The 27,005-nt window shown below is 38.7% G+C and overlaps 1 protein-coding gene across 8 annotated transcripts in view; it reads left to right on the top strand.

The window, feature by feature from the left end:
* The window catches only part of PHACTR3 (phosphatase and actin regulator 3), a 309,402-nt gene that overhangs the window by 215,538 nt on the left and 66,859 nt on the right, over positions 1 to 27,005 (top strand). For 3 of the 8 annotated variants that reach the window (XM_027848834.1, XM_027848868.1, XM_027848860.1), the window contains exons 5-7: positions 2,298 to 2,504; positions 8,180 to 8,444; positions 10,116 to 10,363. In XM_027848834.1, the coding sequence (XP_027704635.1) occupies positions 2,298 to 2,504; positions 8,180 to 8,444; positions 10,116 to 10,363 (720 nt within the window). The remainder of the gene's footprint in view (positions 1 to 2,297; positions 2,505 to 8,179; positions 8,445 to 10,115; positions 10,364 to 27,005) is intronic. The other 5 variants (XM_027848852.1, XM_027848843.1, XM_027848889.1 and 2 more) reach the window with 5 other exon arrangements.

Raw genomic sequence — 27,005 nt, 5'->3', positions numbered from 1 at the left:
GGAATCCTTTGGAAAAGAGAATGTGAAAATTACTCAAGAACATTGACTGGGGGGGCAGCTAGGTGGCGCAGTGGGTAGAGCACCGGCCCTGGACCTGCCTCAGACACTTGACACTTACTAGCTGTGTGACCCTAGGCAAGTCACTTAGCCCTGACTGTTTCATAAAGAAAAAAATAAATAAATTACGTTGGCTGAGCTAAAAAAGAAGGAAAGTCAGAACCCTCCCTTGGGAATGGAGGGTATTAGCAATCACCCTCCCCCCCACCAGTGAATCCTCTTTATGTACTGCAGAGGATTAAGATCACATGCTAGAGTAGAGATCAAGACTTCTAATTGTATTCCTGAAGAAGTTTCATTGTCCATTTTGAATCAGCAAAGCAAAAGGAGGTACTACTTCTCTGAGCAAAAGTCTTGAAAGATCTTGTATAAATTCACTGTTCCTCCTTTGAGGGAAGAGATCCTGAAATTGGTTTGGGGAACAAAGAATCATAACTAGGGATTTAACAGCAATTAAAAGGGATCTTTTTTAATTTTTTTTAAAAAATGGTTATTTATTAACATTCTTTTTTTTAAAAAAATTTGAGTTCTAAATTCTCTCCTTCCCACCCCTCCCATACTCACTGAGAAGGCAAGCAATATACTATCAATTATTTATGTGAAATCATAAATGTTAGTCATTGTAAAAAAGCAAGAAAAATAAAGTGAAAAAATTTTAAATAAAAGATGAAAAAAATAAATTCACCGTTCCTTTCACTCTGATGAAATTGGCTCAGATCTTCCCTTTGCAAAGCTTCTCCAATCCTCTCCCGGCCTATTACACTTATTTTAAATTCTTGTTCCTTTTTCTGTACATTCACATCATCCTATAATTTCTTTGGGGGAGGGTTTCCTGGAATCTACCTAGAATGAATTTGAGCATTGCTTTAGTAGGGATACTTTAATTCAGTGGCTTGTGGTTGGGGTCTACCCTAATTGAGTCCTCTGGTTTTCATTTAGGTAGGGTAGTCCCTCTTTCACTCCTCTGACACCAGATAGTTGACCAAGAGCCCATGCTTCCTGTTAGCCTAGCCATTCATAGCAACCATTTCAAGATAAACAGTATGCATTAGCTTCATCCATAATGCAACCACTTTTATAAGACACTCTATCAGTGGAGACAGTTAGTTGAAGAGATGAGAAGTCAGTATCCTCAGCAATAAATAAAATCCCTGAACTCTGCCAAGTGCCAGGTAGAAAAACTGACCTCAGGTGAGTTATTTTATAAAGTTACTCTCAGCATGATTATGTTTTTAGGAAATTAGTTACTTCTAAACAGGAGCCCAAGGACCAGTTTGATTCAGATGAAAATCTCATCATATCATCCCTTTCTGGAAAACAAACATCAGCTAAAAAAAGGCTTAAATGTCTTCCCCTCTCTCATCTCTGCTGTCAATTGCCTGTCCTGCTATTTCCCAAGAGTTCGGCATTGGCAGAGAAGCAGAGGAGACTTCTCAGGAAATATCTGGGGAAAGTGATTAAGATGCAAATCTTGGATACTTGCCACATTTTATTTTGGCTTGACCAGAGTGGAAAATGACTTTTGAAAAGATGCAAGTAATAATAATAGTAACAACAACAACAACAACAGCATTTATTTAGCACTTTAAGGTTTACAAAGTTCTTTACAAATATCTCATTTAATCATTACAACAACCCTAGGAGGTAGGTGTCATTATTATTCTCATTTTACAGGTGAGGAAACTGAGGGAGACAAAGGTTAAGTGACTTGCCCAGGTCACTTAACTGGTAAGTGTATGAGGCTGGATTTGAACTCGGGTGTTCTGTTTTATTAATTTTTTTCACTTTAGATGTAGCAGGTTCTCTACTTCAACAGAGCTGCTCCCCAGGAGTAGGAAGCTAAGTTTCTGTGTGTAGGAAAGTTTCAAAGGTAGCTAATTTTTCTTTCACTCTTAGAGTGAAATGGGTCACAATAGGCAGTGAACTGAGCCCGACGCAAGGATTCTGTCCCCCCCCACTCTTCAATTTATAGAAAACAATGTAAACAAAGTTGGGGTAGAGGGGTTGATCAGTCAGTATGGGTTGTTTGGCTTCTCCCTGCTTTAGAGTTTCTTTGGTATAGTTTGTTTGTTTGTTTTTTCCAAAAACAAAATGGTGGCTAGTTCTCCCTTCTACCTATTTAAATGTTGTGGTACTGTCTCTGCCATAAACTTCTCTCATTTTATTTTTCTAGTCGCACTTGGTTTTGTAATAATAAACTGGATGCTTTCATAAATCCTATCTTTTCTTCCCTTGACTAGCCAAGCTGCCTTCACCATCTAGTGAAGAATTAGAGGATGTCAGCCTGTCCTCTGTGGAAGAGTCTGCCCAAGCCTTACCTATTTCTGAATCCACAGACTCCCCCCATAAACACATGGAGAGAAACCCAGCCCAGCTCCCCAGCCCCCCTCGGCTTCCAGTCCCACCACCGAAGTCAGTCTCCAATAAAACAAATAAAAATGTAACAGGTTAGTTTTTTGTTCTCTATTTTTCATCCTTTATTCATCTCCCTAAGTGGGAAGGGAATGAGAGGGAAAAGGAAAGGGATGGTGAGCTCTTACAGCTTATATGTGCTGATGCTAACCAAAGGAATCATTTCCATAATTTCTCATTTTTAAGGGAAATTTTGTGTAAGGCTGTTTGTTTTCAGTCAAAAGGCCAGAAAAAAATTGGGGGAGTGGGAGGGAGTTCTTACTATAAAAAAATTAGAACCTTGCACTTAGTAGACCCTTAAATGTTTTTGAATTGAATTGAATATAATTACTTTGATTCAATTCCATGCAACAAATAATAAGTGGCTGCAATGAGGAATTATGCTATACCTTGGCAATATAAAGACAAAAATGAAACAGAACCTGCCTTCAAAGATCTTACATTATATTGGTGGGGAATTCAATATACACCCAGATTGATGAAATACCAAAGCCAGATGTAGTATGAAATAGCCAGGGATTTGCCTGAGTGCCACCCACAGGGACTAGAGCAAGGTACATTTCCTTTCCACCCACTCCAAGAATTCTGGCTACCTGCTTCCTCTCTCCCCTCCCCACACTCCACCTACTGCTATCAGGGTCCCCTCTCAGGGCTTAGGGATAGGAAGTGGGACATCAGGGACTAGCCTTGAAACACTTCCTGACCTGAGAATATGTCATTAAGGATCTTGTACAAAAGTGCACATAACAGCTGCTGTACCCTCTGCCCACCCAGTCCCTACCCTTCTTTGCTCTCCTTTTCCATGGTGTCCTTTAGAACCTTCCTCTATTGTTTAAAAAAAAAAGTCTACCATGCTACATCTCTCACATCTCTTCCATTTTCTTGTGCTTTCTGAAGTCTAGCTTTCTCCTGAAGATATCATGTCTCTTGGCACCCTTTGCAAGACTGGATGTTCCTCTCTCATTGTTGACACACAAGGCTAGGAGGAGAACTTGGCATAGCACTTGCTTCCCACTGCTACTTTCACACCTTCCCTTTGCCACCAAACATCCCCTCAGTCTTTTAAAATTCACCCTATCCTATCCAGATTCTCGATGCTGTCTTCTATAGATCTCTAGGTCATTGTCTCTCTTTCTCTCTACTAAGCCCACGGCCTGCCTTATCATCTCCTTCTCTATCCCAAACCCTTTCTTTCCCCTTTGAAAATTCTGCCTTTCCAATTTCTCCTCCCTTTCAACTCTCTTCATTGCTGTTCTCCAGTCTGCTTCCTTCATAAATGTATCTTAAACCAGTGGTGTCAAACTCAAATAGAAATGGGGGTCCTACAGGCTGCAGATTGACTTAGTTTTTAAATATGTCATCTATATTTTATTGTATTTTTATTTATTTTGCTAAATATTTCCCAGGCTGGCCAGCATATTTGACACCTTTGTATTTGGTACCTGTCTTAGGCCACTCCAATTCCCTATATCCCTACCTGCCATTACTCAATGGAAATTGCTCCAGGTCCTAGAATCCTTAGTTATAGTTCTAGTAAACATATGATAATTTGAGGAGGTGTGGAGGCTGTCTTAGATTCCAGTGTCAGAGGCCTTTCTTTTGTTAAAACTAAAAGATTAACTCTTTAGGTCAAATTAAAGTGTGCCTGATCAAAACCATCTGCCTCTATAAACTCAGTGAAAACTGGGTCATCAATTAAAGAAAGAAGGCTGCTATAATAAAAATATTTGTATATAACCTCTTTGTACCTCTCTGGTTTTTTCATGAATTATTAGACTGATAGAGAACATAGACAGATTAGAAGGTAAATTGCTAAAACTTCATTTTTTTTCCTTTCTGAGTCTCTGGGAGTAAAGAATCTGCTCATTATTGATATAACATGTTCCTTAGTGTTACCTCTTTTTGGACAGGGATAATAATGTTCAGACTTGCGATTTCACCAGCGTGTGCAAACCTTCCAGTGATACCAATAGGCAAATCGTCCATGATTTGTGATTCTAGAGAGTGTTCTGTGTAACTAAAGACTTGCCTATGGACACTCAGCTAATATGAGGGAGAGGTAGGATTTGAACCCATGTCTTCTTGGCTTTAAGGTTCACCTTTTACTACCAAGCTACATTGTCATAAAATTTTGTTTGAAATATGCTTTTTCAGTACTTCAGTTTCCATAATTTTATCTGTGTGCATGATGCTTTCACTGATGTAAATCCTTAGTAGATTACGTGATAAGTTTCTATGGCTGAAAAAAAATTACTTACCTTCTGTTAATGAGCATCTTCAATGAACATGGCCATGAGATGGGAGATTTACCATGGCCCCTCGGGCTCAAACTCAAAATCTTTTTAGTTCATTAAAACCTTCTAGAACTTGTATTCTACTGTTAGAGCTTTTGAAAAGCCAGAATTAGCTCCATCTCCTTCTCCTATGCCACAATGAGATAACCGAGTAGGATTTTGGTATGTATGTGGGGGAGGGGGAGAAGGTATATATATATATATGTATGTATGAGGAGGAGAGTGTAGTTAGTTATCTTACTGAAGCATAATTTTTGGCTTAGTAACAGATTTTTTTTCCCCTTGCATAGGCTTGGAAAAATGAGGTTTTATTATCCAACACTTTTCTTTCCTTAATAAAAGAAAGTCAGATGAGACATACATGAAAGATACAAAGCACACTTCTGGTGGACAAAACATCTTTCTTGTCTTAAAAACCTTTCAATCAGTATGTCATTCCCCCCACCCCAACTTTGAAATTCATTCCTTTCACTGTTCTTGAAAAACAAAGGAAGGTGTGTTTGCTTCAGTATCTCAACACTAGATGGCACCAATGGGAAAAAAATCACCTTACTCAACAGATTTTCATCACTAACCTCTTTTGATATTATCAACAAAAAGCTTTATTTCTGAAAACCTTAATTGGTCACGAAGCTGTGCTAAGTGCCAGACAATGACAAACATACATTAACAACAACATTAACCAAAGACGTCTGTGCCATCCGTGTCTTTTGTAACCTTTCAATAGGAGGGTTATGACCATATTCCCATATCGTACACTGACTAAGGGGTGCTTCATAGGATCATAGGATTGAGAGTTGATCATGGGATTGCAGGTTAAGACTTCATTGTTGTTCAGTCATTTTCAGTCTGGTCTGTCTCTTCGTGACCCCATATGGAGTTTTCTTGGCAAAGATACTGGAGTGTTTGCCATTTCCTTTTCTAGCTCATTTTATAGCACTCTATCCATTGTACCACCTAGCTTCCCTTCTGTCATGTTAACCTATCTGATAGGTGTGAAGTTGTTTTAATTTACACTTCTCTAATCAGCAATGATTTAGAACATTTTTTCATGTGACTGTTAATAGCTTTGATTTTTTTCTTCTGAAAACTGTATGTTCATATCCTTTGACTATTTATCAATTGGGGAGTGTTCAAGCCAGGTTTTGAATAAGGTCTTCAGACTCCTAATACAGTGAGTGCTCCTGATACAGTGGCCACACTGAGCTTCTAACATGTGTTCAATAGCTTTTTTATACTAGAACTACTCTTTTCTATTGTATCTGGGAATGGGAGAAAGAGGAAAAGAGAAAGGGCATGTAAGGAATGCAAAATAGAATTATATATTTAGAACTGCAAGGGAACTCAGAGTTCACTTAGCTAGTCCAACCCCTTCATCCTACAGATGGAGAAACTGAGACCCAGAGTGGTCAAGTGGTTATGCCAAGGTCATTCAACTAGTGAGTAGCAGAGCCAGGATTCAGACCAGGTCTTCTGATTTCTGATCAAATACTTTCCCCACTATATAGACAAGTTCTTATGTGGACAAATTCGTTGTTTTATGCAAAATCTTCACTATTTACATATCTAAAGGTATTTTTCTAAAGTCAAAAATGCATCAAATATCCATGGTAAGGATTGCATCACAGGTGCTTCATTCTCCACATAGCTTTCAAAATGACTTTTCTAAAAAACCATGTCACTACAGTGTAATGGCAGGTTACCCTTGCAAACTTTAATGGCCCCCTGTTACATCTAAGATCCAAATATAAACTCCTCTGTTTAAAGCCCTTTACAATTTGATCCCAACCTCTGTTTCCAGCCTACTACATTATTTTCATCCACTCTACAGTCCAGGCAATCTGGTTTTCTTTTACTTGCTTATACAATGACAGTCTGTCTCCCATCTTTGTACTAGTTGTCCATGTCTGGAATGTACATATCCTCCACTCCACTCCATATCCCAGAGTCTCTATTTTCCTTCAAGATTCAGCTTGGTTGCCACTTTCTACATAAAGTCATTTTTTTATCCCTCAAATATTAATGTTAATGCATCCTCCCTCCTCCTTTCCTTGTATTTATTGTATATATACTTAAACATGTATGTGTTATTTCTTCTAATAGAGTATATATTTCTTGAGGGTGACGGGTTGGTTTTTTTTGAACCCTCCACTACTTTGTAATGCTTTGTAAATAGTAGGCACTTAATAAATAAATGCTTGTTGATTGATTTATGGTAACCTTCAAAGAAATAGACAATTCCCAAGTTGTCTAATCCAAGATGAAAAATACTACCTTTATTTTTATAACTATTTTTATTTGAAAATAATTCCAAGACACTTTTAACATTGGATAAAGTAGAAGGGAGCTGCTGCTATAGCTAATGTGGTCCCTTCATTGAGGTTTGTGGTCAGGTCTAGGTGTCCCTGTTTCTTGGGTTCTGGGTTGGTCACAGTGCCAGGTTTCCCAGCAGAGAGTGACCAGTTAAGGACTGTGAAGTTGCCAATTGCTCAGCCCATTTGGACCAAACCGTCAGTGTTTTGTTTCCCTGCTTGGGATCCTTGAAGGCAGGCTGCTTTTTCATTTTTCATTTTAGACTCATGGTTTGGTTTTATTTTTCTTTTTCTTTTCATTGAAATATGAGATCTCTTCAAGAAGTTGATTTTCTTCTCCCCCCCCTCCCTTTTTTGTCAGTGTAAGGTGACAGATTTTTCCTATTCTACCTTTCCTCTTTCAGCCTCTGGGGAGATTCATTGAGGAATTTTAATGAATTCTTTGCTCTGGGCCTTGGCAGATATCTTGGCTGGGGAAGTTACTCTCCAAAATAAATGCTCCTGGAAGGAGCACTTCTAAGCTTAAAGACTGTTTTAAGAAAGAACAGAGGGGAAGAAGAGATGAAGAAGAAAAAAAGGGTTGTTTTAGAGAAATAGAATAAATCCCAGGATGGAGAATGGTGGGAAGGAAATACAACAGGACAAGGAAAATACTTTTCTCTCTCTCTCTCTTTTTTCTGATTGCTGTTTTTATTTGGCCTAACTTAGTGATTGCATTGTTATAGGAGCTCCAGGTGAGGAAGCTCCCTCTATCAATACAGATTAGCACCTGCTCTGCATTTTATATCCTAGGCAGCTTCCTAGGGGCACTGAGAGGTTATGTGACTTGCTCAGAATCACAGAAAGCATCTATCAGATGTGATACATGAACTTATATCTTCCTGACTCTATGTCCAGTTCCCCAGGCAGTATACCATGCTTCCCCTTCTGATTGCCTTGGTTGGACAGACTATGAATTTGCTACTCCATGCTTTAGGGCTGTAAAGCAGGAAGGGTGGACGCTTATGTTTCACTCCTGAGTTTGAATGTCACCCGCTCTACACCCCCAAAACAACAGGCCTTGCATGCTGGGTATGTGTTTCTGTTTGTTTGCCTCTTTTGCAGCAGAGAGTGACCCGGATGATGTCCCAGTGAAATCCCCTCCTTCCACAATCCTGAAGAATTATGTTGTTGTTGGTTCCTCCCAAATCTCAGGACAAGCTACCCTCTTCCAAGCCTCTGGCCAGAAAGTTTCTGAACCCCATCTTAGAGGACAGCATTCCACACCCACAGGGTCCCCTCATCTTGCTGCTGTCCATAGGCCCCTGCCTCCTAGCAGAGTCATCGAGGAACTCCACCGAGCTCTGGCGACTAAACACCGTCAGGATAGGTAATGAGGTTTCAATTCACCAAGAGTTTTTTTGGGGGGTTACTTCAAAAAAGTCTTTTGCAAAAAGATTAGGGTGCTCAAGGAGTTTCCTTAATATGTTTGATGGTGGACCAATGCTCCTTATGAATTATTCCTGAGTACCAAGGGGGAAAAGTACTAAAAAGAATTCATATCCACATTAAGCTATATCTTCAAAGAAATAAAGGCTTTCTCTAGAAAAAAAAATTATAGATAAACTTTCCATACCCACAGGGTTTTTCTAATGTGATTCATTACCCATAATAGAGAAATAATAAGGGAAAAACATATGATGGTAAATATGTGTTATGGAGTAAAGATTGTTGGACTAGAATAGGGATTACAAAGCTTTGCTGATGCATAGGCGATTTTCACAGCAAACTATATAAAAATAATACAGATCGTGTCAAATAGTTGGCTGAGAGCTACACGCTTATAAGGAAGCTTAATTCAAAAATCATCTGAGGAAGACTTGAAGTATATAAATGGATGTAGTTTACTTGGATTAGGTAAAGAGCGAGTGTTTCCTAGGCAATTTGGCTCTCAGACCAAGAATTCGATCTGGCTCTCCGCTAGCTAAGAAAAAGGGGGCATCAAAGAAAGGGAAAATGCTTACAAATATCATCAAGAGCCATGGGCAGGGACTGGGTAGGGAAGGGAAAAGCAAGGACCACGTATGTACATATGCTAATGTCTAGAGAACTTAGAAGTTAAGTAACATAGATGGGCAAGTGGGGCATAGGCTGAGGAATTAGGGTCAGCAAGCACCAGTTGTGTTTAGGGAATGAATCAAATAGTATGTAATACCGCAATGGGAGCAACAAAACCAAAATAGGCTTGGGGTGCCCTGACCTACTTCTGTGGAATCAATTATACAGATAGGGACAGGAATAGTGACTTGATCTGAGATATCAATAGTGAAGAGAACTCCGAAGTGAGTAAAATCCTTTTACCAATCTTCTATCCAATGTAAAATGTTAAAGAATTGCCCAGATCTCTAGAAGAATAAGTGATTTGCCAGAGTCACACAGCCAGTATGGACTGGAGGCAGGACTTGGTCCCAGGTCTTCCAGGCTTTGAGGCTGGCTTTCAATCCACTACACCACCATGGCAAGTATTTACATCAGAAAGTGTTCTATTGTTACCTGGGCTCTTCAGGGAGGGGAGATCATCAGGGCTAACAAAGATCTTGCTTTTTGGTGCTCTAAGGACATTATGTCAGTTGAAGAAACCTAATAAAGTATCCTTTTCAGTCCTCGTTGAACTTTTTTTTTCCTGTGCCTGGATTTATTAGAATTATAATTTTATATGCTAGACTTAAAAAAATGCAAACCTGTGCTGAATTGTTTAAGGTCAATATGGAAGAGCATCAGATACATCTCAAATACACATAGATATAAGATATCTGTTTGCTGTTCATCAAATAGATGCATCAATCTTTGAACCCTAACCCTGCATTCTCCTAGCCAAATTGAGATGTGATCTAATTCCACCAAAAGACAAGAATACAAATTCTATAGGCTCCTTTCTCTACTTCCCTTCCCACATTTGTGACCAGTTTTGAGTTTGGATACTGCTACTCCACAGTTTGGTTTCTATTGTGAATTAAAAGCTTTGGGTTAGGATATAACTTGAGCTATCTTCCAACCTTAGCTTTCAAGGAAGAGAGAGCAAAGGGTCACCAAAGAAGAGAGTGGATGTGCGTCCATCCAGGACTTCCAGTATTGAACGAAGCAAAGAGAAAGAAAACGTACTGAGCTGTGATGGGGGTTCAGAGAACAAACGGAACTCAGTTAAAGAGTCTGATGAAAACAAAGAAAACATGATCATGAATTCAGAACTCAAGGATGATACACTTTTATATCAGGATGAAGAAGCTTTGAATGATTCCATTATCTCTGGTAAGAAAACAGTGCATATTTGCACTGGTTTGTCTTTCAAAGGATATCTTATGTTTTACGGGGGAGTGTAGAGAGGGGAAGGATAGGAGACAAAGAGAAGGCAGGGCCAAAAATAGGACTTCTTTCTATGAAAGCTGAGGAAGTTATGTTTAAAAACTATGAAGTCATGGAGATTGAAGATATGATGTATTCATTTACCAAATATAGGAAGAAACAATAGAACTAGGGCAGAGAAGTGGCACTTTAAAAATGGTTTTAGGAGGAATGAAAGTAGTTTTAGTACAAAAATAAAAGCAGATGATAAGCTTATGGAACTCATTATCATAAGGTAGTATATTATAGACTGTCTCGAAAAGAATTTAGATGAAATCAGAAATCCCCTCTATAACATTCCTGACAACCCCTGCTGGAAGAGAGGAAGAGCAGTGTGGTATGGTGGGTGGAAGGAAACTGGCACTGGAATGCAGGGGGACCCAGCTCTTCTATGTACTATGTGTGCCACCTTGGGCAAGGCACTAAATCTTTCTGGGCTCCAGTTTCCTTATTTACTCCATTTCCTCACTACAAAATGAGGAAACTGTGAGCCGATGGGGATTTGTCACTATCTCTCTTAAAATGTGATACTCACAACTTTATCTACTACTTCAAATACATTTTGACCAATGGAATATAGGCAGGTTGGTGTGTTCCTTGATCTAGATACTACATTTCCATTTATTCAGCCAAAGATCAAAATTCACTTTTGTTGGAAACCACTTAGCACACACTTAGTCACACTCTTAGCTCATATTGACTTGTGGACAGATGCCCAGATTATTGTTGTTTCGTGTAAGTCATTATTCAAGCTGACCTACAAAAAAAGAAAAGGATTTAGATAAATTTATGTATGATAGGTTCACAACTGATAATTGAAAAAAGCTAATATGGTTGGGGGATAAGCATATCCCTAACCATTTAAGGGTTAACAATGAACTTTGCCCTCTGAGAAAACATTTCTTGGTATCCCTGTCATTAAAAAAAATGATATTCCCCTGGTTATACCATGGGTCTGACCTGGGTTGGGGAAGTTGGGGGGGATATTTCTTACATTATGTGTTGGGTGGTTGGTACATTTAGAGGAGAGGGAGAGTATAAAATTGTTCCTGGATGTCACTGAATCTGCTCATGTCTATTCATGTGTGATGGAGGGCTGCTGGGAAAGTTGCTATTCAAAGGAATAGACTGTTAATAGTAACTTGGTCATCAAGACTTTGGGCCATTTTTACTCATAGTCTAATGGAAATAGCCCTGGGTAGGAGAAAGTGTTTTAATCCTGGATTAAAACTGCTGTATGATACTGTACAATTCACCTACCTTCTCTGGGCCTCAGTTTTTCCAACTGTAAAATGGGAATCATCTTCTTGCTAACTTCCATCATTCTTCTTGCTGACTTGCTAACTTTCACTAGAGAAAAGAAATTAATAATAAATGTATAAAGACTTCAGAAGTTTATAAACTCAAACCATCATTATTACATTTTATAGGCATCTAGGTTGTGTAGTTGGCAGGTAGGCGGCATAGTGGATAAAGCACTAGACTTAGAGTTAAGAAGACCTGAGTTTGAATCCAGCCACAGACACTTACTGATGTGTGAACCTAGACAATTCACTTAACTTCTCTCAGCCTCAGTTTCCTCATTTGTAAAATGAAAGTGATAATAGCACAGGGTTGTTGTAAGGATTACATGAGTTAACATATGTACTACCTGCAAGCATTGTTTAAGTGCAATGTTAAAATGTTATGAGCAGAATAATTCGATACAATACAATAAGATTCATTGTATAAAAAAAGGAATCAAGGTGCTCTGATGTTTTTAGGAGCTTCATATATTATAAATATGAGTTACCCTGCAGACTCCACCTTGAACTCCAGTGATATGTTGCTTTTCTCATCTATCATAATGCTTTAATTAGGGCATGTGCCAACATAAACACTGAATAGATATCAGCTAATGGTAATTTCTAAGAATGAGACATCTTGTTTTGTAAGCATTGCCTTGGGGCTAGGGCAAACCTATTTTTAATGACATTGTGTTGATGGACAGTAGCAAATACCATCTTATGTGTGTTTGAGGAGGTAAGTGGATTATTAAGAAAAAATAACTACTTCCTATTGAGTATTAGAAAATCTTGTTCTAGTTTTTACTTGGTTAATTTATACAATCTCTATGATTTTGAGGTACAAAACTACTTACAGGATAAATCAATGGAATGATGCATTATCCAGGCACACTGTACTCTCATGTGCACATGCATAAGTGTTCACATGCACACACCTGCAAGAAGCTCCTGGTTATTTCACTTGCTGTCAATTAGAATTCTCTATTAACCATAATTTTTCTACACTGTTGTTACCTAAATCTATTTTGATGACCTAGAGGAAATACATGGTTCTGAAGTGGCTTCTGAATCTTCAAAGAAAGATCAAATTATATTCAATGACATTTCAGGGTTAAGTGTTTGTTTCTTATTTTATTCAAATTATTTGAAAATGGATCATCCATATACACACATTAATTATCAAATAGATAGGAGGATAAGTAGGCAGATAGGTAAATCATTAGACTGAACATTTATCAAGCATTTATTGTGGTTCCAGGAGAGGCTGCTAGATTGCTCAGTAGATAAAGCCTGGAGTCAGTAGATAGACCTGGAGTCAAAAAGACCTGAATTCAAATCCAGCCTTAGACACTTACTAGCTGTATGACCCTGAGCAAGTCACCTAACCTCTGTTTGCCTTAATCCACTGGAGAAGGAAATGGCAAACTTCTCCAGTATATTTGTCAAGAAAACCCCATGAACAGTATTGGCATGATATTGTCCATAGAGGGATCACAAAGAGTTGGACACAACTGAATGACTAAACAACAATATGGTGCCAGGAACTGTTCTCAGCACTAGGAGTACAAATACAACAGAAAGACAGTTCCTGCCCTCGAGGAGCTTACATTGTAATAGAGAAAGACAAAGAATAAAGGGAAGTTGAAAAGTGTTGGGTTAGTTGGTAGGGCAAGATGGAGAAGTTGTTCAGAGTGTCACAGGTTGGGCTAGGTTTGAAGTGACCATGGTAGCTGCTATGGGCACTTTCTTAAATGGAGGTTCTGAGGACAAATTCATCAACTGAAAGAACCCACAGAGGTGGAAGCATTGGCAGCATAAGAAAGATGCCAAGGTGGTGATTGAGAAGTAGTCCAGAGAGTCATGGGCAGAGTTGGGTCTAAAATGAGCATGACTAGCATGGGTATTTCCTAAAATGGAGGTTCCACCGATTTTCTGGCCAACAGAAATTATTCTCTAAACACGCACTCACCTTCTTCAGATACCATGTGAACCTTACAAAATGAGACATTAGGAAGATTTAATATTTCATGACAGACCAGATAGTCTCATTTTTTGGTGTTTTAATATTCAAACTAAAATATTTTGTCAATACAAAAAACAAACAAAAGTATACTAGAGGTGTTCCTTCATTTTAATTCTCCAGTCTTGATCTCAGCTCAAAAAAAAAATCCTGAACTTATTCCATCATTTTTGGCCTTTATCCATACCATATTCTGTATTTGGAACATCCTCTAATCCTCTACCACACATGCACACAACTGCAAACTTTACTTGTTGACATATTTTCTCTCCTTTAAGGCTTATCTCAGGGTCTGTCTCCACCATGAAGACTTCCCTGATCTCTCCAGTGGCAAGTGATCCTTCCCTTTTAGAGAGGTCACTTGTTGTGATAGAAAGAGCACAGGATTTATTTATAGTCAGAAAATTTGAGTTCAAATCCTAGACCTGCCATTTATTATATGACTGTGGATAAATCACCTAACTTTTTTGGGCCTTGTTTTCTTATCTGCAAAACAAAGAGTTGGGTAAAATGATTTGTAAAATTCCTTCCAGCTCTAAATTCTATGATCACATCACTTGGACCTCTCTGGAGTACTTAATCATTTTTTAATGTGTATTTGTGAATAAGTCCTATTGGATCACAAGCTCTTTGAGGGCAAGATTATATTATTTTTTATCTTTTTATTTATGGTTCCCAGCAAATTGCCTTGCATATAGGAGATCCTTAATGAATGATGAATTATTGAGTTCAGTCATTCATCCTAGCCTGAACTATAGAACCTATTGCTTACAGAACTTCAAGAGGAATACTTAATTTATTAAGCAAAAATACATTTTCCCAAGTTTTAAAACTGCTTATCAAACTCTATATCTATATGAACACTTAATCAATAATCATATGAGATATTTAGTCATGAAAGCAGGCCAGAGGGGCTTCTGGTATACCAACATTATGTTAGCCATCAGTTCATGTTACTACATAGTTAACAGTAATGCTACATATGCTGGATGGGATGTTTTGTTGTTATTGTTATTGTTCAGTCATTTCAGTTCAACTCTTCATGATCCTATTTGGAGTTTTCTTAGCAAAGATAATGGGGTGGTTTGCCGTTTCCTTCTCCAGCTCATTTTGTAGATGAAGGACTAAGACAAACAGGGTTAAGAGCCTTGCCCAGAGTTACCCCGCTAGTAAGTGTCTGAGGCCAGATGTGAACCCAGGAAGATGAGTCTTCCTAACTCCAGGCCTGGCACTCTATCCGTTGCACCACTTAGCTGCTCCATATGTAATATACAATGTTATTTACACATTAAGTTATATACACAGTGTGTATAAATAATACTGTAATTGATACTTTTTTACTCATTTAAGCTGTCACTCCTTCCCAAGAGCCAACCTCACCAATTATTCCATATTCATGAAGTTCTGTTGTTCAGTAATAGGGCAGTGGGTAGACATGACAATAAGATGCTTGAGTTCAGTAACTGTCACGAAACAGTTACTGACAATAAAACACATTTGGATGGATAGCAGAGCAGACACTCTTTTACTTATGATCAGAGTCCAACATGACAAGCTTTTAAAGGATTCTGTCATTTGATTTTGTCCAGCCTTTTTTGCTGATCAGTACTGTTCCTGCTAAATTAGTAGGACATGAATTCTCATAACCTGAGTAATTAATGTAACGGGAGCTGCAGTGTCCCTGCAGCCTAGACAAAAGGAGGATTGTTCTGTTCATGAAAGAGAAATCAATATGTTTACATAATTAGATGTGGTTTTCTTTGCACAGTCAGTAGAGAACAAGAACAAGGCTGGTTAAACAATTATCCAGGGCAGTGTTCAACAAGACACACTGAAGGAGCCCTTTTGTATTGGAAGAGAAATATTAAGATGAGAATGTCTAGTAATTGCTCCTTCTGAGTTCTTGGCACCTGCTGGTAGGTTCCAGGAGTGTAGATAAAATCAAGGGTAAATTTCATGTCATCAGGCAATTCAGTTGCTTGTCAGCCAGCCCTTGAGACTTTAACATGTCTACTTTTCCTTTAGGAAACATGACTTATTTTCTGTCCTCAGTTCATGACAGAATAGGACAGAAGAAAGATGATGATACTATAATTATGATATGGTTTTCATTTGTCTTAACAAGTGATTTTATCTGTGAGGGGAGCATCCTAATACAGAAACTCCCTCCAGTGATGCAGATTGGCAACTCCTTTCTAACTTGAAGCCTTAGAAGGTGGACTGGGAGCACTGAACCTTGCCTGGAGTGACATAGCCAGACTTGCACCTGGGTCTTCATGAATCCAAAGTCAGTCTTCTCTCCAAGACACAATGCTTCCTCTTATCACACCACATAGCATATAGCACAATACATAACAAAAATAACATGTATAACATATAATGAAACACAAAACATAACAGCCTATAGCATAGAATATGTTATGCAGCGTGCAACATGCAACAACATATATCAACACACAATGATGTTTAACATGAACTAATTAATCCCTTGGACTGCTACTCTGTTGCATGGAGGAAATCTTCATTTCTCAAAGCATGTGCCAGTGGAACATAAGCCCTGGCAGGTCTTACCAAGATACATGTGAAGATATATGTGTGTGTGTGTGTGTGTGTGTGTGTGTGTGTGTGTGTGTAATACACTTATCTATTGTCCAAGGATCAGCATAATTAAGTTCAAAGGTTCATCAAAGGTAGTGCAGTCACCGGGTGATAAGTTGTTTTAGTCATTCCAACTCATGAAATCAAACCATCTACTAAGACAGGGAGGGGTTTGATCTCTGTTGGTAGGGCACACCTATATTGATGAAATAAAATACCTTGGAGAATATGTCAATCATCAATCAACCAATCAATAAACAACTTTTTGTGCTCAGTGCTGGGAATATGAATACAAAAAAATAGATAATCCCTGTCCTCAAGAAGCTTACATTCTACTGAGAGCATAGAGATCATGGCATAGTCACAGATAAAGGAAGATAGGATACAGACAAAATGAATAATTACAAAGTGATTTTAGGGGAAAATTATAGTGACTGAGGAGTTGATAAAAAACCTTTTAAAAAAGTTAGCCATCGAGCTGAGCCTTCAGGATTCCAGAGGCAAAGGTGAGGAGGAGTAGAATTCCAGACTTAAAGCATAGAGGCAGCAGTGTACAAAAAACAACAATCAGGTCAGTCTTGCAGGTGAGGGAACTGATGTAAACAGGATGGAAAGATAGGCCTGTGAAGGGTGAATGCCAAACAGATAAATTTGTAGGCAATAGGGGGCTGCTGAAGCTTTTTAATTAGGTAAGTAATATAATAGGATCATATTAGGAACATGTGTATATCTAATGTGAGAGGCAGCATGGCACAGTGGATACAGGGGCTGGTCTCGGAGTCAGGAAGACCTGGATTTATATCTGTCTTCTCAATATAACCTTGGGCAAATGACTTAACGTCCCAGTACCTTAAAGCAACTCTTTTAAGACTGTATGTAAATGAATAACCGAACAACAACAACAACAACAACAACAAAAACCAAGATGGTATGTTACAGACAAGCTACTTATTTGTGTATAAAATGTTTCCACACTGGGAGTTCCCTATGTCCAGTGAAATCATGGCTCTAGAATCTCCCATCCCCTAAAAAGGCATGTGTGTATGTATTTTTGAACTTGCCATTATGTACAAGGCATTCAGTAATATAGGTGAAGTTTAAACCTTAATTATAACAATTTTTTGTTATAAGGGATGAATTAATGAATGAATGAATCAAGCATTTATTATGTGCAAAGCACAGTGCTAAGTGCTAGGGATACAGATAGAGGAGTAAGACAATTCCTACTCTCAAGGATCTCTTATTCTAATGGAAGAGACTGCATATATGGAAAGTTTCAACTTCAAGTCAGCTGGGAAGGTCCCATGATCCTTACGGTGCAATGGCAATTCTGATGTTAATGCCTTTTCCACTGGTAAAATGATATCAGTTTCTAATGTTAAACCATTTGACAAAACTTTCTGTTCTGGAACTTCAGCAGCTGTGGCTGTAACATCTACAGAGCAGTTGCCAGGCTGCATCTCCAAAGGGGTTGCTCCCCAGGACAGTGAGCACTGGGCTGAAAGCATGGCTATTCCCAAGATTCTTGGGATACTGGGCTGTCTCCATCAGGATCTTAGGGCAGGTGGTGGTGCCCAGAACCTACTGCCTCTTTTCTCTCCCACAAGGCATCTTACTACTTCCACTAAGCAGTCTTGCCTGCCCTGTGTGTGGCAGTTGGTGGGGATACCTAGCCTCTTCTCCACTAGAGTGCCTTCCTAGATGATAGCTGTGAGGGCTGGGCTGGAAGCAGGACTAGTGATGTGGGATGACTCTCTAATTCCTAATTCTGACCCTAATTCTAAGGGAGAGATACAGGAGAAAATTTAGGTGATGCAAAAAGAGAATATATCAATAAACTTTGTCTTTAAAAACCATAATGTTAACAAAAAAAAACTATGATGTTAAAAACAGTTGGGAAATGCATCAGGGTATCATGAACAACATTTCATGCAGAAGAGATCCATGGTAGTTGATATATATGGTTACTCAAAGGAAATTTAATCATGTATTAAATGGGAAGAGTCACATAATGCAAGGGAGGTGTTGTTTGAACAGTTGATTGTACTCCTTACTTCAAGAGAGAATAAACATCCCAATTCTCTTCATCATAGTTAGCTCTCACTTTACCCAAGAGATATATTCCCAAAAGTGTGCATGATTTGATAAATTAATTCACCTTTGATGTGAACCATGAGACAAATTACTTAAAAGACTTACGGTGAAAATTCCTCTTGGAAGTCAGACAGTCACATGCAATTTGTTATTTGCCATTTATTACTATTATTTTTATAAATTGTGTTCCTGTCATCATTATGCAGCCATTTTCAGTCATGGTTAACTCTTCCTGATGTCATTTGGGGTTTTCTTGCAAAGATACGGGAGTGGTTTGTCATCTCCTTCTCCAACTCATTTTAACAGATGAGGAAACTGAGGCAAACAGGATTAAGTGACTTGCCCTGGGTCACATAGCTAGTAAGTGTCTCCGGCCAGATTTGAACTCAGGAAAGTAAGTCTTCCTGACTCCAGCCCTGGCGCTCTATCCCCTACGTTACCTAGCTGACATTCTGTTCCTGTACATGAGCTTTTCTTCAAGTACGTATTGGAGTCATCTTTAAAAAAAAAAAAAAAAGTTACTTTTATTGTTGACACTAGGGGGCACTGGTAGCATTTTCCAGAAGAAGTAAGCTAGTCTTAAAAGCCTGCGGTTTCATTAGGATCATAGAATTTAGAGTTGCATGAGATCTTAGGCATCACATAGTTCAACCTCTTAATTTTACAAAGTAGGAAACTGAGACCCAACCTGGCTAAACTACTTCTCCAGGTAATAGTTAGTAAGTAGCAGAGCTAAGATTTGAACCCAGGTCTTCCTCAAGCTCTGTTATACTTGTTTACTTGGATTCTTGCTCATCAAGTCTTCTAATGTTTATTCAATTTTCCAAGTAGGTTTTTCTACTGGGAATAGTGAGCTGACCAACTTACACAAATACTCTGGCCCACTTAATTATATTTCTAAGTATAGACTTATAAATTGACTCCTGTTTAATCAATCAATTTTAGATAATTTCTTTCAACAATATGTTTCTAAAAAATTAAAATAAATCAGGAGAGAATAGCTTAGGGAGTCCTTAGACATCATCTAGTACAAGGAGTTAACACTGCGTGACACCTGAGCAAATGACTTTACTTCTCAGGAGACATCTAGGCAGTATAATGGTTACAGCTCTGGGCTTGGCATCAGTAAAACCTGAATTCAAATCCAGTTTCAGGCACTTCCTAGCTGTGTGACCTGGGCAAGTCATTTAACCTCTGTCTCAGTGTCTTCCATTATAAAATGGGAGTGATATTAGCATTTTTCTCACAGAACTTTTGTGAAGATCAGATATTTCTAAAGTGTTTTATGGAGCGACTGGCATATTTAAGTGCTAAAATAAATACGTATTTCCTTCCTTCCTCTGGGTCTCAGGAAAATGAAAGATTCAGCTGGAAGAAACCACGCCAATTATCTAGTACAACTCCAACTATTTTGCAGATGGGGAAACTGAGGCACACATAAAAAATGACTTGCCCAAGGTCACACAGGGAAAGGAAGAGTAGGAAGTATATCCTAGGTAGTCCTACTACCAATCTGATACATTCTTCACTGTACTACAACTCTACCATAATGGCAGTTACCTGTAATTTATTGCTTCCAATGATTGGTAACCAAAGCATGAATACTGAAGATAAACACAAAAGATTTGATTAGGATGAAATAATTTGGTAGGAAAATGACTAGTCAGATTAGTTTAGTGTCACACGTCAATGCATTTGCAGAGAACTAGGCATCTAGGTAGCACAATGGATATAGTGCTGGACCTGGAATCAGGAAGACCTGAGTTCAAATTTGGCCTCAGGCAGTTATAAGCTGCTTAATTCTGGGAAAGTCATTTAACCCGTAAGTTTCCTCATCTGTAAAATGGGGATAAAAGTACCTACTTCTGAGGGTTGTTATGAAGATAAAATGAGATAATACTTGCAAAGCACTTATGAATGTAAGCTATTATTATTAACTGCACTCTGCTCCACTGTAACAGAGGAGGTGTCCTCTGCCACTACCACCACCACCATCATCATCAATCATTTATTGGGTGTGAAAGACACAGGGTGGGTAGAGACAGTAGACTATGGGAAATTGAACTGCTCTCTCTACCCACTGAATCTGCTTTCTCCAAGGTTACTAATGACTTTTTAATTCCCAAATCCAATGGCTGTTTTTTGGGGGGCAGGGGTTTAGTCCTTATCGTTAACACCATTGACCACTTCCTCCTCTTGAACAGTCTCTCCAAACTTGTATTCCATGGCACTGTTTTCTCCTAGGTCTCATCCTATCTGTCTAAAGCATTCCTTGATCTCCTTCTCAGGGTCATTTTCCTTCTCTGACCTCTTAAGTGTTTGTATCGTTTAAGGCTCTGTACTTGGTTTAATTTTATGCTCTCCTCCTTGGTGATCTCATCATCTGCTCCCATATGTTAAAAGAGTTTTTAATCTTTATGCAAATTGTAAAATACGTACACAGTCAATAGACATGTATTAAGTGCATGGGGTACTGTAGATAGAAATAAGAAAAGGAAAGACAGTCCCTACTCTCAAGGAGTTTACAGTTTAATGGATGAAGACAACATAGAAAAGGAAGCTGAAAAGCAGGAAGGTATGGGGGATGCCACCAAAGGGTATCCCGTGTGAGGCATGATAGTCCTGGAGTTGAAAACCAAGCTGAACAACTGGTGTAAAATGAAGAGTTATGTGGAAAGCTCTGAACCCTCTATTAAGGAATACTGGGAGGTGTTGATTGCTTTACCACCAGACTTCCAATCAGAGGGGAAAGGAATCTGAGGGTCCTGAGATGTCGAATATCAAAAGCTGAGACAATTGGCGAGATGATTAGAATTCAACTGATCAGTTTTTCTTGGGGAAGGCATGCTATTCCTGGAGTCTAAGCCAAGCAGACTAGCTGATGGAAAATCCAGCCCTCATCTCTCTCTTGAATTATTTTTCCACACTGCCAATTGCCAGCTAGACATCTCCATCTGGATGGCCTATTAATAGCTCAAACTCAAAATATCTAAAATAATTCTTATCACCCAAACTTGCTTCTGGGCCAGCTAGGTGGCACAACAGATAGAGCACTGGGCCTGGAGTCAGGAAGACTCATCTTCCTGAGTTCAAATCTGGTCTCAGACACTTATTAGCTATGTGTCCCTGGGCAAGTCACTTAACCCTGTTTGCCTTGGTTTCCCTATATGGAGAAGGAAATGACAAACCATTTCAGTATCTTTGCCAAGAAAATCCCAGATGGGGTCATGGAGAGTTGGACATGATTGAAACAACTGAACAACAGCAGCAAACCTTGCTTCTCCTAAATTCTTGTGTTTTGTATTATTATTATTATTATTATTAATGGCACTACTACAAAGTCCATTACCAATTGTATTTCTTCTCGCTGTCTCTGGTGTCTGGTGACCGTCCCGCTTTTAGCACACTTCTGGTGTTCCTTCCCTTCTCCTGGTTTGGAGGAGTACACACACACACACATGCATACATACACACACATAGTAACTATTTCTAGAGGAACTAGTTTCTTTGATATACATATTACCCTTCATACCTGTAGACTGCAGTGGAATTCTTTAATGGAAACAATATTTTCTCATGGCAGAAATATTTAAAATGTTTTTCTTTCCTCCTAAAGAAGTTCACTTGATGCAAGGTCTTGGCTATTGCATTCCCTTTGTGGATTATTTGAAATTTCTTATTATATATCCATTGCTTCTATATGACCAGCTCATGTCCTTCTTGAAGTATTTTATACCACTTCTCATACATCAGAAATATCCACAGAGAAATAAAATCATCAGCTGAACATATACACTAGCAAAATGCAAAACCTTGAGAAAGTAACTTTCCCATTGCCAGTGTATTGACAAGAACATTAGATCAAGTGTCAGAAGGCCCTGGGTTCAAATTCTATCTGCCTGACCTTGGGCAAATTACTTAAAATCTCTGAAACCCAGTTTATTCCTTTGTAAAATTGGGGAATTCAACTAAATCACTTCTCTGGTCCCTTCCATCTACGAATCCAGTGAAATCCTTCTTTTGAGCCTCAATTTGCTCACGTAAAATTTCAGGATTGATCTCTAAGCAATGATATTCTGTAATTCTTTCATTTCTAGGCTGTCTCTGCTACAAGTAGCTCCTAAACCAGTGCCCCTCCCTTCTTCCTTTCCCTCAACTTACTTTTATAAACAGCTTTCATTCACTGCATGAGCTTGAAAACTTAGGGATCTAGGCATAATAGCCATAACAACACTGCTTAGGAATTGGAGCTCTACCCACTTTCTAGTTTCTATTTATCTTTTTAAGCAGAGAAGGAAGAGAGAAAATGAAATAAATCACAGGGAAATCCCACCCTCGCCCTCTCTTCTCTGATTAAGTTCATCAACAAGGCCCAGAAAATTCCTCATTCTCTAAACTCTCCTACCAGCTTTGCTGATTTCCAGGAAGCCTCCTCATAGAAAAGAAAACTTCTCTAAGGATCAGCGAGGTGGGAGCTAGGTGGTACAGTGGGTAGAGTGCTGGGGCTGGAGTCAGGAAGATTCATCTTTCTGAGTTCAAATGTGGCCTCAGACATTTTATAGCTGGGTGACTCTGGGCAAGTCACTTACCCCTATTTACCTTAGTTTTCTCGTCTGTGAAATGAGCTGGAGAAGGAAATGGCAAACCACTCCAATATCTTTGCCAAGAAAACCCCAAATGGGGTCAATGAAGAGTTGGACACAACTGAAACAACTGAATGACAATAAGGATCAGAAGAGCTAAGTATTAATTGTAATAGATCAGAATTTCCCCATGGCAAGTTACCATAACATGTATCCTTAGATGTGTAGTTAATAGCTGGTCCTACAGTAAGAATAATAAAATAGCAACAATGGAAGGGAACTCTAAACTCAAGTTCAACTCTGTTATTTTACAGTTGAAGGAACTGGGACCCAGGGAAGGAAAATAACTTGCTTGAGGTGACATAAAGAATCAATTGGCAGAATCCTAACTGAAAACCAGCACACTGAAAACCAGCACACCTAACGTCCAGTCCATCATTCCTTATGCTATTCCAAACATCTTTATTTCAACATTTCTGGTCTGTAAAGCACCTTATAAATGTAAAGCTTTACATAAACGTCAGTTGTTATTGCTCATCACGTTTATATAGTGCTCTGAATTCTCACAATAATTCCATGTAGTAAGTGGGTTGGATTTTGATATTTTCTTTCTTTCTAATCCCAAGTGTCTCCAACAGACTCACAGACTTGGGGTTAGGAAGAGCTGGATTTAAATCCCACTTCTGACACTTACTAGCTACACGACTCTGGTCAAGCCATTTAACCTCACTAAGCCTCAGTTTCCTCATCTGTAAAATGAGAATAATGTTGTTGTGAAGATCAAATAAGATAATGTATGTCACAAGCTTTGAAAATTTTAAAATGCTGACTTTATTCTCCCTTTCTGCCTCCCCTTTATGTGTTGTCTTCCCTCATTTTAACATAAGCTCCCTGAGGGCAGGGGCTCTCTTGCTTGCTTATATGTGTCCCTAACACTTAGAATGGTGCTTAGAAAATGTGCTTACTCCTCCTCTTCACTCTTTCTCTCCCTGTCCCTCACCTTTTCCCCATTCTTTTCCTTGTCCTTCCCTCCCCTTCCTCTCCTCCCTTCCCGTTTACTCTGTCCTCTCTCCCATCTCCTCTTCCTCTCTTTTTCCCTCTCTCTTTTCTCTCTCCTCTTCTTTTTTCTCTTTTCTCTTCTCTCTCCCTCTGCATCTCCCTTTCTCTCTCCCTCTCATTGTCCTTCTCTGTCTCCCCCACCACCCTCTCCCATTCTCCCTTTCTTTCTCCCTCTTCTTCTCCTTCATATATTTTCATTTCAAGATGATACATTGAACTAGGATGTTAGTAAAAGAATAAGAACTCTGATAAGAATAAACTATATAATGCCATTCTAAACCAAATGTAAATGACTTTTGTATCCAAAATAAACATAACCCCAAACCTATTCATGCCAGCAAGGTAAAAAGACAGGAAGAATTATAACAATAAGTGACACCTTCTCTCCTCCCTTTTCTTTTTCTTTTTCTTTTTCTTTTTTGTTCCTTCTCTCTACCTGATGGCATGGAACCCCTCTGGGCTGTTAGATTGTTCACACTACTTAGATGAGATCTCCAACTCTATTCCTTCTGGTGAGATAGAAGATCACCAGGTACTCCCACCCTGACATGATGTGCTAAAATCCTCCATGCCTTCCAACTTCAGTGTTACCATGCTTTCCAGGCCCCTGCCACTGACCTACTGATGAAACCTAAAGACCTCTGGGCTTTGCTTCCCTCCATTTCTTTTCAATATATCCTTAGAACTTCTGGGTCTTTCCATCTTCCTTGCAATTGAACTTTCTTTTATTCGTTTCCTTCCCCAATTAAAGTGTAAGATCCATGACAGCAGGGGTTGTTTTGCTTATTCCATTCATATCCCCAACACCTAACATAATGCTTGGAATTTAATAAACTTAATAATTTCATTTTAATTCACTTATTCATTCATTCATGTAAATGACTTTTGCATTATCCAAGGAAGTGCAGTATGGTTGATAGAGAACTGCACTAGAAGTCAGAGGTACAGGTTCAACATTTCCAGTCTGTAAAGCATTTTGTAAATTTGAAGTATTATATAAATGTCACTTGTTATTATTGTCCATCACATTTATATAGTGCTCTTAATCACACAATATTTTATGGAGTACATGGGTTGGATTTTGATATTTCCTCTCTTCTTGACCCTGAGTGTCTAATAGATACATTGACTTGAAGGCAGAAAGATTTGGATTGCTTCTGACACATACTAGCTATGTGACTGTAGTCAAGTCTTTAGGTCTTTCTGTGTCCTCAGCCAACTAACTTTCTATGATTCTTTAACTTGTTGTCTGCCTTTGTTTCCTCAATGGTAAATGGGGACACTAATAGCACAGGGTTGTTGTGAAGATCAAGTGAGATAGTTGGCTTAGCATAGTGCCTGGCACACTGTAGGCAGTTAATAAATGCTGGCTCCTTTCCCTTCCCATTTAAACACTTACATTTGTATGTTGTAGCGGAAAAAGTCGCTCCTAGGCTGAAAGACATTAGACTTGGCTTTGTCTTTGGAATACTTCATCAAGCCTTCCACTTGTTAACTGCTAACTACTTTTCTTGGAAATCATATATCATCATTTATAAAACACATATAAGCAAATATGAATGATCATTATTATTATTAGTGTCCCCAAGTTATTTAGCCCTGGTATCTTTGTCTATCATTGCTTTGTCAGTAAGGGCAAAATATATCATATGTCTACTCCTTCAGTATTATAGTATTGTAAAGACCAAGTATCAACCAAGCATTTATACCAGGCTAGTCATTAAAAAATTAAATTCATCAAACCTTTATTAAATATTTGCATGAAGGGTCCCATGCTAAATTCTGTTGAAAAAATCCAAATTTAAATAAGAAATGCTTGTGATGCTCAAAGAGTTTATGGTCTAGTAAGGAGAATGAGGCACAAATATGTAACTATGGCAAAAATACATTCTATAATAAGGGCATTTGAAAGGAATAAGTGCTGTGGGAGGATCAGAGGTTAAGATCCATATTCATGTGCATTGACAGGAAAGCTGTCCCTCAGGAGCATATGCTGTGGCCATGTTCAACATGGGGATTTCAAATCTTAAAAACGATTGCTTATTCCATTTCTTGATGACTTGAGCATTCCTTAGTGCCAATGAAAAAGACTCCATATGGTGGCTGCTTTAATTAATTTTTTCCCCATAAAAGAAATCAGCCATCATATGGAACAGTTGTTGGCTTGGGAATGAATGTAGACAGCTCATCTGAGTGCACTGAGAAACCACAACTGAAGAGCCACTGATGGGCCTGGGGTGTGTCTGGGCAGGAAAGATTTTTGACAATTAATTCATTGTATTTTACATTAAGCCAACATGTATAGGAAAACCAGACTAGTCATGTTCACCAGATGAAGAACCCGTGAGTTAGAGAAAAAGTATAAATTGGAAAGTGCTTCAGTGGATCCATAATCCTATCAATGTAGATTTTCCCTCCATTGATGGAGGACACAACCTACCCACAACTTCTCATCCTGAATCATTCATTTCTAAGGATGTTCCTCCATAGAACCTCCACAGAGGAATCTACCCAAGATGCTGGAGGCCTTTCTCTAGGTATATTTATATTTTACACTAGGGCAGTCCTTGGTCTGCTCATCTATTAACCTTTGCAGTTAGAGGATCCTAGCTTTAGCTAGCTGCCCAAGGCAGCTAGGGTGCACAGTGGATAGAGTGCTGGGTCTGGATTCAGTAAGACCTGAGTTCAAATATAACCTCAAAGACTTCATAGCTCTGTGACCCTTGGAAAGTCACTTAACCTCTATCTGCCTCAGTTTCTTCAATCATAAAATGGGGATAATAATAGTATGTACTTTCTGGAGTTGTTGAGAGAATCAAATGAAATTATATTTGTAAGGTGCTTAGTACAGTAGTAGGTGCTTAATAAATCTCTATACCCTTTCCCTAACATGCTACAGGATTGAATCC

This window comes from Vombatus ursinus, unplaced genomic scaffold (genome assembly GCF_900497805.2).
Source record: "Vombatus ursinus unplaced genomic scaffold, bare-nosed wombat genome assembly UNPS02000580.1, whole genome shotgun sequence".
Taxonomy (NCBI): domain Eukaryota; kingdom Metazoa; phylum Chordata; class Mammalia; order Diprotodontia; family Vombatidae; genus Vombatus; species Vombatus ursinus.
This window is presented reverse-complemented; position numbering and strand designations above follow the sequence as displayed.